Source organism: Ranitomeya imitator, chromosome 8 (genome assembly GCF_032444005.1).
Source record: "Ranitomeya imitator isolate aRanImi1 chromosome 8, aRanImi1.pri, whole genome shotgun sequence".
Taxonomy (NCBI): domain Eukaryota; kingdom Metazoa; phylum Chordata; class Amphibia; order Anura; family Dendrobatidae; genus Ranitomeya; species Ranitomeya imitator.
In genome coordinates, this window is record NC_091289.1 from 201,786,309 (window position 1) to 201,798,955 (window position 12,647).

The window sequence follows — 12,647 nt, forward strand, 5'->3', positions numbered from 1 at the left end:
AATGCAAGCGGTAACGGACCGCGCTATGCCGCGGGTAACGCACTCTGTTACCGCCGCTATTAACCCTGTGTGTCCCCAACTTTTTACTATTGACGCTGCCTATGCGGCATCAATAGTAAAAAAATGTAATGTCAAAAATAATTAAAAAAAACACAAAAAACCTGCTATACTCACCCTCCGTAGTCCACCGAGCCGCGCGCGGCCTCCGCCATCTTCCGTTCCCGACAATGCATTGCAAAATTACCCAGAAGACTTAGCGGTCTCGCGAGACCGCTAAGTCATTTGGGTAATTTCGCAATGAATCCTGGGAACGGAAGATGGCGGCAGCCGCGCACGTATCGCCGGAGCTTCGCTGGATCACAGGAGTGAGTATATAACTTTTTTATTTTAATTATTTTTTTTTAACAGGGATATGGTGTCCACACTGCTGTATACTACGTGGGCTGTGTTATATATCGCATGGCTGCTATATACTACAAAGGCAGTGTTATATACTATGTGGGCTGTGCGATATATTACGCGGCCACTGTTATATAGTGCACGGGCAGTGTTATATACTACGTGGCTGCTATATACTGCGTGGGCTGTGCTATATATTACGTGGCCTGTGTTATATACGTCGCCTGCGTTATATACTGCGTGGCTGCTATATACTGCGTGGGTTGTGTTATATAGTACGTGGCTGTGTTATATACTGCGTGGCCACTGTTATATATTACGTGGCCTGTATTAACGCATCGGGTATTCTACAATATGTATGTATATAGCAGCCACATAGTATATAGCACAGGCCACATAGTCTTTGTCTGCTATATACTACATGGCTCCTATATACTACTTGGCCTGTGCTGTATACTATGCGGCTGCTATAAACATACATAAATACATATTCTAGAATACCCGATGCGTTAGAATCGGGCCACCATCTAGTGGGAGCATAAATCACACACCGACCCAGGCCACCCACTCATACACGCTGCCACCACTCACCGAATACACGGGCGATGAGCCCCGGAAATTACGAATACTGTCTACCACTCATACGGATCATACAGTTTAAGGCTATGGATTCTTTTAGAACATTCAAAGTTCAACTTGTTAAAGTTTTATGCTTTAATACAAAAAGGTTCAGTGCTTACAGTAAGAAAAAGGTATAAAAATATAATAAAAAGACATACAGGTATGCAAAACAGTATAAAATAAACAGGAGAAAACTTACAGAAACGTCTAATTTTGTAGTCTGCTTTATGCTCCCTGAGGGCGGTGAATATGGAGTTGGAGGAACACATCAGCTTCCCAGGCTGCCCTCACATGTGAACATGATTCTATGTATACAGGCCTAATCTATAGCTTTACTCTGGAGGTCAGATTTCTAGACCAGCCCCTCCGGTTAATATCATAATTGCTTGTTTTTGATTGGACCGCAGCCGCTCCCTCAATGAATATATTATTTGCTCTGAGATTCCCTGTGTAAAAGTTCTCAGATAGATAGTGTCAGGCTGTAATTGACATCTCTCTTCAAAGAGCTAGGGGTGTCAAATGTTTCCCTTTTTCTTGGTTCCCAGAACGACCCCCTATCGAAAGTGGAGACAGTAGTCTGCCTTCTCAAGATATGTATGCTGTGACCTTTACGAGGCCTGCAGTTTCAGGACAGATGTTCAACTACTGCTAGTTACACATATAACCCTAGACATATGTCTCTACACAGATCTATATATATAATTGTCAAAGGGTTTTTCTGTCTGTCTGTCTTGGAAATCCCACGTCTCTGATTGGTTGAGGCCGCCAGGCCTCGACCAATCGGCGACGGGCACAGTATCGACGTAGAAATCCCGCGTCTCTGATTGGTCGAGGCCGCCAGGCCTCGACCAATCAGCGACGGGCACAGCGACGATAATGTCATAAAGGACGTAGACATCCTGCGTCTGATTGGTCGAGGCCGCCAGGACGATGATGTCATAAAAGTTGCCTAGACCAATCTGCGACGGGCACAGTCTGCCGCGAATTCTGAAATCATCATTGTCCATATACTACAGGGACATGCATATTCTAGAATACCCGATGCGTTAGAATCGGGCCACAATCTAGTATAGATATATACATATTTCACCACAATGCTCATCCTGTATGTCACGATATGGTATGAAATATCATATAAGTAGTTTCTCTTGTTAGCAGGCTGCGGGCTAAAAAGCCCCCTTCCCTTTCACTCAGCCAAGAGCTGCCTTGCCAATGTACATGGGGGGAAGAGCGTTTTATTGCCTAAAAGTATTTACGACCGGCATTCCTGCAGTGGAAAGTGACCAGCAAGAACTGGATTCTAAGTCTCTAGAATACATGGAAGTTCTTTGTTTTGTTTTTGTAAGATATTACGCAAACCGTTTACGTTAAGAACACGAAAATATATATTCTTAATCTCCCTCGGTGGATCTACCCATCCCTCGAAACACGGGCTTCTAACTCCATCTGGTAAAGAAGTAGGGATTTCTCTGTAAATATGTATCCCAGATAGGACATATTTGATCTCATTAGAATGCCCACGTTAATCCGAGATGAATGCTGGGTTTGTTATGACTATGACATGTTTTGTAGCGAAGTTATAGAAATTAGAGAAAATAGTTTAAAGTTTAGTTAGACTGAAAAGGTAGGAGGGTCTGGGATAGCCAGCCCTGTTGGTGATGTCACCAAGCTGAGCTATAACTGTCTGCCCAGATCCCAGTAGTCAGTCTGCTGCTGGAAGGACATGTGAGTCTGATCTGAAGAGCTGTATCTCATGCATTGGGACAGATGGAAACTCCACTAGCCTGGTTGCCTGCAATGCTTTGAACACAGCTGCACAGCCAGCTCTTCCCTCTCCTAGTGTATCCTCACCCACCCCCTGCAGACTGTGAGCCCTCGCGGGCAGGGTCCTCCCTCCTTATGTACTCGTGTGCCTTGTTATCTGCTCATGTTTAATGTATTTGTCTATATTTGCCCCGTATTCACATGTAAAGCGCCATGGAATAAATGGCGCTATAAAAATGTATAATAATAATAATAATAATAATAACACATGTAAGTGTTATTCTCATGTAATCCTTGTTTTTTTTATAATTACCCTGTACATATTTGCAATTGTCTCATTTGTAACATCTTTTTATATAAACACTGCGTGAAACTTTTCATGGGGTATATTATGTAATACTAGTTCGTTCATCCTGTTCTAAACCGTACCCCAAGTCTCCCGAAGGGAATTACGCTACTGTGTTGGGTTAGCTTCGGACCCGTTTAATCGAAGCTGGTGGCAGCATACGTTTTGTACTGGGTAGTTGGGTGATGTTGTAGCGACTGCGGCGTTGATAATTATTGTTCCTGCCTGAGTGGGAGTAGTTTATCGCGTCGCTGCAGTGTGCCCAATAGCCAGTACATAGCAGGCAGCCTGTCTGGCGACTAATTACCCAGGGTGTAGTACCTAATCTGACCTGAGAGTAAGGGGGGCGCCAAAGAGCTGCAAGTTTTAAGTGGAACTGTAAGCGGGGTATACATAAATCCCTGCAGTTCGTGGTATATTGAAGAGCAGTGGGATACCTAGAATAAGCCCCTGCTGTAAACTAAGATGTCAATAGCCTTGTGTGTGTTGTTTCATCACATTGTGGAGTGGAGGGATAAGGCTACGTTCACATTAGCGTTTTTCGCGGCTACGTTGGGTGCAGCCGCGGCGACGCATGCGTCATGACTCATGCGCCCCTATGTTTAACATGGGGGGCGCATGGACATGCGTTGTGCTGCGTTTTGCGACGCATGCGTTTTTTTTGCCGCAAGCGTAGGGCGCAGAGGACGCAGAAAGTTACATTTTTTTTGCGTCCAAAATTCGGCAAAAAAGGACGCATGCTTCGCAAAACGCTGCGTTTTAGTGTGCGCTTTTGTTTGCATTGTGCGGTGAGTCGCCGATGCAGCCCCGCACAACGCAAATGTGAACGTAGCCTAACTAAGATAAGCCCCCCTGCACATGTGATAGCCGTCCGTTGGCCTAAAGTCACCCCGATCTGTGACGTAGGGGTGACGGTCACGATGTGAATCGTGACAAATTGGTGGCAGCGGTCAGGGAATCCTGACACTGTACGATCCGACCATCATAGAGAAGATGGGCATTCAGACAAGGCTGCACGACCCGGTCACCGGCCAGTAAGAGTATATGTACATGTATGACCCAGTCACAGGCCAGTATCTGTATATGTACATGTATGACCCGGTCACCGGCCAGTATGTGTATATGTACATGCATGACCCGGTCACCGGCCAGTATGTGCATATGTACATGTATGACCCGGTCACCGGCCAGTATCTGTATATGTACATCTATGACCCGGTCACCGGCCAGTATGTGTATGTGTATGTGTGTGACCCGGTCACTGGCCAGTATGTGTATATGTACATGCATGACCCGGTCACCGGCCAGTATGTGTATATGTACATGCATGACCCGGTCACAGGCCAGTATGTGTATATGTACATGTATGACCCGGTCACAGGCCAGTATCTGTATATGTACATCTATGACCCGGTCACCGGCCAGTATCTGTATATGTACATGCATGACCCGGTCACCATCTGTATATGTACATGTATGACCCGGTCACCGGCCAGTATGTGTACATGTATGACCCGGTCACCGGCCAGTATCTGTATATGTACATCTATGACCCGGTCACCGGCCAGTATATGTACATGTATGACCCGGTCACCGGCCAGTATCTGTATATGTACATCTATGACCCGGTCACCGGCCAGTATATGTACATGTATGACCCGGTCACCAGCCAGTATCTGTATATGTACATCTATGACCCGTTCACCGGCCAGTATCTGTATATGTACATGTATGACCCGGTCACCGGCCAGTATGTGTATATGTATGTGTGTGACCCGGTCACCGGCCAGTATGTGTATATGTACATGTATGACCCGGTCACCGGGCAGTATCTGTATATGTACATGTATGACCCGGTCACCGGCCAGTATCTGTATATGTACATGTATGACCCGGTCACCGGCCAGTATCTGTATATGTACATGTATGACCCGGTCACCGGCCAGTATGTCTATATGTATGTGTGTGACCTGGTCACCAGCCAGTATGTGTATATGTACATGTATGACCCGGTCACCGGCCAGTATCTGTATATGTACATGCATGACCCGATCACTGTCACGAATCCCACCGTACTGCCACCAACATATTACGAATCGGGGGTGACCTTTGGCCAGCACACGGCTATCACATGTGCAGGGGGCTTATCTTAGTTATCCCACTGCTGCTACAATATAATCACGAACTGCAGGGATTTATGTATATCCCGCTTTCCAGTTCCGCTTAGGAACTTGCAGCTCTCCGGCGCCCCCCTACCCTCAGGGAACTACAACCGGGATAATTAGTTGCCAGACAGACCGCTTCACTGTGGACTGGCTAGCAGGCACGCTGCAGCGAGGGAATTATAAATGCTCAGGTCGCAGCCAGACAATAGCTTATAAAACCCTGTTCCGTAGCTACCAGCTGTACCAACTAGCCAAGACAACCCTTCGCTGCCACCAGCTCAGATTTCTCCACAGAGGGGTTCAGAGCCAACCCAAATTAGTAGCGTAATTAACTCCAGAAGACTTAGGGTACGTTTTAGAGCAAGGGAACTAAGCTAGTAAATTTTATAACTTTTACTCCATAAAAACATTAGGCAGTGTTTATAAAAGGTATATCAAGAGTTTACAATATGAGAATTTAAAGTATGTACAGCAATTATAAAAACAAGGATTAAAACAGAAAGTAACACTCACATGTTCTTGGATCATTTCAGCTAACCAGGCCGGTGGGCGGAGCCATATGACCACCAGCCACCAGTTCATCAGAGGGACCTACTGTATCAGCTCCTCAGGCAAGACTGAAGGTTGAGTTGAGTGCCGTGCCTTATACCTGCCGGCTTGTGACATCACTAAAGGGGCTGGTTTACCTGCACCCTCCCCTCTCCTCAAAGTTACAGATTTTACCAGCAATACATATAATCCTCATAACTTGGCACAAGAATCTAGCAGAGTCACAATACACACATCATTCATCTTATATTGAAATTAGCTATTCACAGAGTCTAGACTCAGGCTAGCTATTCCACACGGTTCAGGAGAAATCCGCACTTTGAACTCGTTGTGTTTAGCTGTTAGCGCTTACAGTGGTTGACAGGTCTACAGATGGCAATTCGCAATTTGTACTCATTTTTCTAGCCCAAATCGGTGGCCCAATATCTCACTATAATAGAACAAAGAACCTCACGTCTAGAGCGACTATACCAGTTTCAGCTGGTACTAGATGGGAGAATTGTCTACCGCAGCTACAGGGACCGTAAACATTCTTTTGGTGGGACGGAACGAAAGGTTTAGGATTCACACACACACAGCAGCAGAAGCGAAGAGAAGGGGGGGGGGGTCGGACTAGCCCACAGCATGTGTGATAACACAGGAAAACTAGTGAAATTTATACACTATATACATTAACGTGACACCGACGTTCAGCGCTCCCCCCATCATTCGGATGACGCCCAGTGTCCCGGCAATCGTTATGCTGACACTCAGTGTCACCCCCATCATTCTCAGATGTGTCACCCCACCAGACGCTCCGATGTCTCAGGGGGTCCATACTCCATCTCCATGACTCCTGGTAATGAGGATATGGGGGTGATACCCAACGGTGGACAGAGCATTATCTGACATGTTCCATCCAAACATACATTCCCCAAGCTGACTCATCCTGCCGATACACGAGGCGGATACCGCGCTGCACAAACCTTATTGAACCTGGCAAAAGGGTAGTCCTTCCCCTCCTCCGATGCCCGTCTCCAATGGTAGAATATTGCGCCGTCTTTCCTGGCTGGATTGGTAAACGGCATCCACTTCCATGGTCGCACTTTCTTGCAGCCAAGCTTAGCCTTGACGGTGCGGTACCCCTGTGTGGTGTCACTGGGAAGTAATGGAGGAGCATCCCTGCAGACAAAGGTAAGAGTGAGATCAAGGGAACAATATGGGACGCAGCCACAGAGAGGGCACAACTAACGCGTAAGTATAACCCCCACCTCCCAGCTGGCACAACTCAGCACCATGATCACAGAGCACAGCGTGCAGGAAAATACACGACCTGCGGCTTCTCAAGATCCCTACTATTGAGTCTCAAAGACTCTGCTGCAATGTTCTCCTGTGCAAAAGCACAAGATAGCCAAACTATCAGGAAACATGACCTGCACAGACTCTCCCCTTACTGATGGTGGGGAGCGCTGCAGGTGCAGTCACTGCGTACATACATTATGTTACATCCTGTACTCCAGAGCTGCACTCACTATTCTGCTGGTGCAGTCACCGTGTACATACATTACTGATCCTGAGTTACATCCTGTATTATACTCCAGAGCTGCACTCACTATTCTGCTGGTGCAGTCACTGTGTACATACATTACATTACTGATCCTGAGTTACATCCTGTATTATACTCCAGAGCTGCACTCACTATTCTGCTGGTGCAGTCACTGTGTACATACATTACATTACTGATCCTGAGTTACATCCTGTATTATACTCCAGAGCTGCACTCACTATTCTGCTGGTGCAGTCACTGTGTAAATACATTACTGATCCTGAATTACATCCTGTATTATACTCCAGAGCTGCACTCACTATTCTGCTGGTGCAGTCACTGTGTACATACATACATTACTGATCCTGAGTTACATCCTGTATTATACCCCAGAGCTGCACTCACTATTCTGCTGGTGCAGTCACTGTGTACATACATTACTGATCCTGAGTTACCTCCTGTATTATACCCCAGAGCTGCACTCACTATTCTGCTGGTGCAGTCACTGTGTACATACATTACATTACTGATCCTGAGTTACCTCCTGTATTATACCCCAGAACTGCACTCACTATTCTGCTGGTGCAGTCACTGTGTACATACATTACTGATCCTGAATTACATCCTGTATTATACTCCAGAGCTGCACTCACTATTCTGCTGGTGCAGTCACTGTGTACATACATTACTGATCCTGAGTTACATCCTGTATTATACCCCAGAGCTGCACTCACTATTCTGCTGGTGCAGTCACTGTGTACATACATTACATTACTGATCCTGAGTTACATCCTGTATTATACTCCAGAGCTGCACTCACTATTCTGCTGGTGCAGTCACTGTGTACATACATTACATTACTGATCCTGAGTTACATCCTGTATTATACCCCAGAGCTGCACTCACTATTCTGCTGGTGCAGTCACTGTGTACATACATTACATTACTGATCCTGAGTTACCTCCTGTATTATACTCCAGAGCTGCACTCACTATTCTGCTGGTGCAGTCACTGTGTACATACATTACTGATCCTGAGTTACCTCCTGTATTATACTCCAGAGCTGCACTCACTATTCTGCTGGTGCAGTCACTGTGTACATACATTACATTACTGATCCTGATTTACATCCTGTATTATACCCCAGAACTGCACTCACTATTCTGCTGGTGCAGTCACTGTGTACATACATTACTGATCCTGAGTTACATCCTGTATTATACCCCAGAGCTGCACTCACTATTCTGCTGGTGCAGTCACTGTGTACATACATTACATTACTGATCCTGAGTTACATCCTGTATTATACCCCAGAGCTGCACTCACTATTCTGCTGGTGCAGTCACTGTGTACATACATTACATTACTGATCCTGAGTTACCTCCTGTATTATACTCCAGAGCTGCACTCACTATTCTGCTGGTGCAGTCACTGTGTACATACATTACTGATCCTGAGTTACCTCCTGTATTATACTCCAGAGCTGCACTCACTATTCTGCTGGTGCAGTCACTGTGTACATACATTACATTACTGATCCTGAGTTACATCCTGTATTATCCTCCAGAGCTGCGCTCCCTATTCTGCTGATGCTGTGTATTACTGGTCCGGCACTTACTTTTTGTCAGAGTACAGGAGGGCGTACACTTCGCGGTGCATTCCTTCCGGCCTCTTGAATGTCAGGGTCTCAGAAGATTTTTTTGACTTTTTCTGTAAGGAAAACAAAGAATTTGGCCCCTTTGAACCTTTCACACATCAGTTTTTTGCCATCAGGCTTCTCAATCCGGCAAATTTTGGAAAAAAAAAAGATCCGTATTAAATTGTGAATAACTGATGTGACGGAAACTAAAAAACGGAATCTGACATTTGACGGATCCGGCGCCATATGCTTCCATTATAGCAAACGACGGACGGCGACGGACACAGAACACGTTACTTTCTCCGGCCGCCAGGAATACAATGGAGGAAACGTGAGACCATCCGGTGCGAATACAAGTCTATGAGAAAAAACGGATCTGGAGGAAACTTTTGCAGGATCCGATTTTTTTGAAAATTCGACGGATTGAGACTGACGGCAAAAAACTGTTGTGTGAAAGGGGTTAAAGGTTCATTACAAGGAGCCGCAGCTGATACAAAGGTCCAAATAATAACGTCTGCATTGTAGTAATTCACATCGAAGACCATCTTCAACAACGCAGTGGGGGGGGGATGCTCACGGAGGTGGCCGCGCACTGTGGGGGGGGGCCATCTCAGACTCGGAAGTGGCCGAACACTGTGGGGGAGGGGGCGAGGCGCTCCCTGAGGTGGCCGTGCACTGTGGGGGGGCTCCCGGACGTGGCCGCTCACTGTGGGGGGGCTCCTAGAGGTGGTCGTGCACTGTGGGGGGGGGGGGGGCGGGGGCGCGCTCGTAGAGGTGGCCGTGCACTGTGGGGGGAGCGCTCCCTGAGGTGGTCGTGCACCGTGGGGGAGGGGCGCTCCCAGAGGTGGTCGTGCACCGTGGGGGAGGGGCGCTCCCAGAGGTGGTCGTGCACCGTGGGGGGGCGCTCCCTGAGGTGGCCGTGCACCGTGGGGGGGCGCTCCCTGAGGTGGCCGTGCACCGTGGGGGGGCGCTCCCTGAGGTGGCCGTGCACCGTGGGGAGCCGGTGGCCGTGCACCGTGGGGGGGCGCTCCCTGAGGTGGCCGTGCACCGTGGGGGGGCTCTCCCTGAGGTGGCCGTGCACCGTGGGGGGGCTCTCCCTGAGGTGGTCGTGCACCGTGGGGGAGGGGCGCTCCCAGAGGTGGTCGTGCACCGTGGGGGAGGGGCGCTCCCAGAGGTGGCCGTGCACCGTGGGGGAGGGGCGCTCCCTGAGGTGGCCGTGCACCGTGGGGGGGGCGCTCCCTGAGGTGGCCGTGCACCGTGGGGGGGCGCTCCCTGAGGTGGCCGTGCACCGTGGGGGGGCGCTCCCTGAGGTGGCCGTGCACCGTGGGGGGCGCTCCCTGAGGTGGCCGTGCACCGTGGGGGGGCTCCCGGAGGTGGCCGTGCACCGTGGGGGGGCTCCCGGAGGTGGCCGTGCACCGTGGGGGGGCTCCCGGAGGTGGCCGTGCACCGTGGGGGGGCTCCCGGAGGTCGCCGTGCACCGTGGGGGGGCTCCCGGAGGTCGCCGTGCACCGTGGGGGGTCTTCCGGAGGTGGCCGTGCACCGTGGGGGGTCTTCCGGAGGTGGCCGTGCACCGTGGGGGGGCTCCCCGAGGGTGGTCGTGCACTGTGGGGGGCTCCCGGAGGTGGTCGCGCACTGTGGGGGAGGGGGGGGGATCTCCCGGAGGTGGCCGTGCACTGTGGGGGGGGGATCTCCCGGAGGTGGTCGTGCACTGTGGGGGTGGGGGCTCTCCCGGAGGTGGCCGTGCACTGTGGGGGGGGGATCTCCCGGAGGTGGCCGTGCACTGTGGGGGTGGGGGGGATCTCCCGGAGGTGGCAGTGCACTGTGGGGGGGGGGGGGGGCTCTCCCGGAGGTGGCCGTGCACTGTGGGGGTGGGGGGGCTCTCCCGGAGGTGGCGGTGCACTGTGGGGGTGGGGGGGGGGGCTCTCCCGGAGGTGGCCGTGCACTGTGGGGGGGGGGCTCTCCCGGAGGTGGCCGTGCACTGTGGGGGGGCTCCTAGAGGTGGTCGTGCACTGTGTGGGGGGGGGGGGGGGGGCGCGGGCGCGCTCGTAGAGGTGGCCGTGCACTGTGGGGGAGGGGCGCTCCCGGAGGTGGCCGTGCACTGTGGGGGGGCTCCCGGAGGTGGCCGTGCACTGTGGGGGGGCTCCCGGAGGTGGCCGTGCACTGTGGGGGGGGCTCCCGGAGGTGGCCGTGCACCGTGGGGGGGGCTCCCGGAGGTGGCCGTGCACTGTGGGGGGGCTCCCGGAGGTGGCCGTGCACTGTGGGGGGGCTCCCGGAGGTGGCCGTGCACCGTGGGGGGGCTCCCGGAGGTGGCCGTGCACCGTGGGGGGGCTCCCGGAGGTGGCCGTGCACCGTGGGGGGGCTCCCGGAGGTGGCCGTGCACCGTGGGGGGGCTCCCGGAGGTGGCCGTGCACCGTGGGGGGGCTCCCGGAGGTGGCCGTGCACCGTGGGGGGGCTCCCGGAGGTGGCCGTGCACCGTGGGGGGGCTCCCGGAGGTGGCCGTGCACCGTGGGGGGGCTCCCGGAGGTGGCCGTGCACCGTGGGGGGGCTCCCGGAGGTGGCCGTGCACCGTGGGGGGGGCTCCCGGAGGTGGCCGTGCACCGTGGGGGGGCTCCCGGAGGTGGCCGTGCACCGTGGGGGGGCTCCCCGAGGGTGGTCGTGCACTGTGGGGGGCTCCCGGAGGTGGTCGCGCACTGTGGGGGAGGGGGGGGATCTCCCGGAGGTGGCCGTGCACTGTGGGGGGGGGATCTCCCGGAGGTGGTCGTGCACTGTGGGGGTGGGGGCTCTCCCGGAGGTGGCCGTGCACTGTGGGGGGGGATCTCCCGGAGGTGGCCGTGCACTGTGGGGGGGGGGGATCTCCCGGAAGTGGCCGTGCACTGTGGGGGGGGGGGGCTCTCCCGGAGGTGGCCGTGCACTGTGGGGGTGGGGGGGCTCTCCCGGAGGTGGCGGTGCACTGTGGGGGGTGGGGGTGGGGCTCTCCCGGAGGTGGCCGTGCACTGTGGGGGGGGGGCTCTCCCGGAGGTGGCCGTGCACCGTGGGGGGGCTCCCGGAGGTGGCCGTGCACCGTGGGGGGGGCTCCCGGAGGTGGCCGTGCACCGTGGGGGGGCTCCCGGAGGTGGCCGTGCACCGTGGGGGGGCTCCCGGAGGTCGCCGTGCACCGTGGGGGGGCTCCCGGAGGTCGCCGTGCACCGTGGGGGGGCTCCCGGAGGTCGCCGTGCACCGTGGGGGGGCTCCCGGAGGTCGCCGTGCACCGTGGGGGGGGCTCCCGGAGGTCGCCGTGCACCGTGGGGGGGCTCCCGGAGGTGGCCGTGCACCGTGGGGGGTCTTCCGGAGGTGGCCGTGCACCGTGGGGGGGCTCCCCGAGGGTGGTCGTGCACTGTGGGGGGCTCCCGGAGGTGGTCGCGCACTGTGGGGGAGGGGGGGGATCTCCCGGAGGTGGCCGTGCACTGTGGGGGGGGGGATCTCCCGGAGGTGGTCGTGCACTGTGGGGGTGGGGGGCTCTCCCGGAGGTGGCCGTGCACTGTGGGGGGGGATCTCCCGGAGGTGGCCGTGCACTGTGGGGGGGGGGATCTCCCGGAGGTGGCCGTGCACTGTGGGGGGGGGGGGGGGGGGCTCTCCCGGAGGTGGCCGTGCACTGTGGGG

The 12,647-nt window shown here is 53.5% G+C and overlaps 1 protein-coding gene across 4 annotated transcripts in view; it reads right to left on the bottom strand.

Annotated features, from left to right (window-relative positions):
• Positions 1–9,083, bottom strand: part of DMAP1 (DNA methyltransferase 1 associated protein 1) — an 85,734-nt gene extending 76,651 nt beyond the window's left edge. For all 4 annotated transcript variants that reach the window (XM_069735848.1, XM_069735847.1, XM_069735846.1 and 1 more), the window contains exons 1-2: positions 8,988–9,083; positions 6,810–7,005 (exon numbers count right to left, since the gene is read on the bottom strand). In XM_069735848.1, the coding sequence (XP_069591949.1) occupies positions 6,810–7,005; positions 8,988–9,028 (237 nt within the window). In that variant the 5' untranslated portion in view covers positions 9,029–9,083. The remainder of the gene's footprint in view (positions 1–6,809; positions 7,006–8,987) is intronic.
• Positions 9,084–12,647: the final 3,564 nt, after the last annotated feature.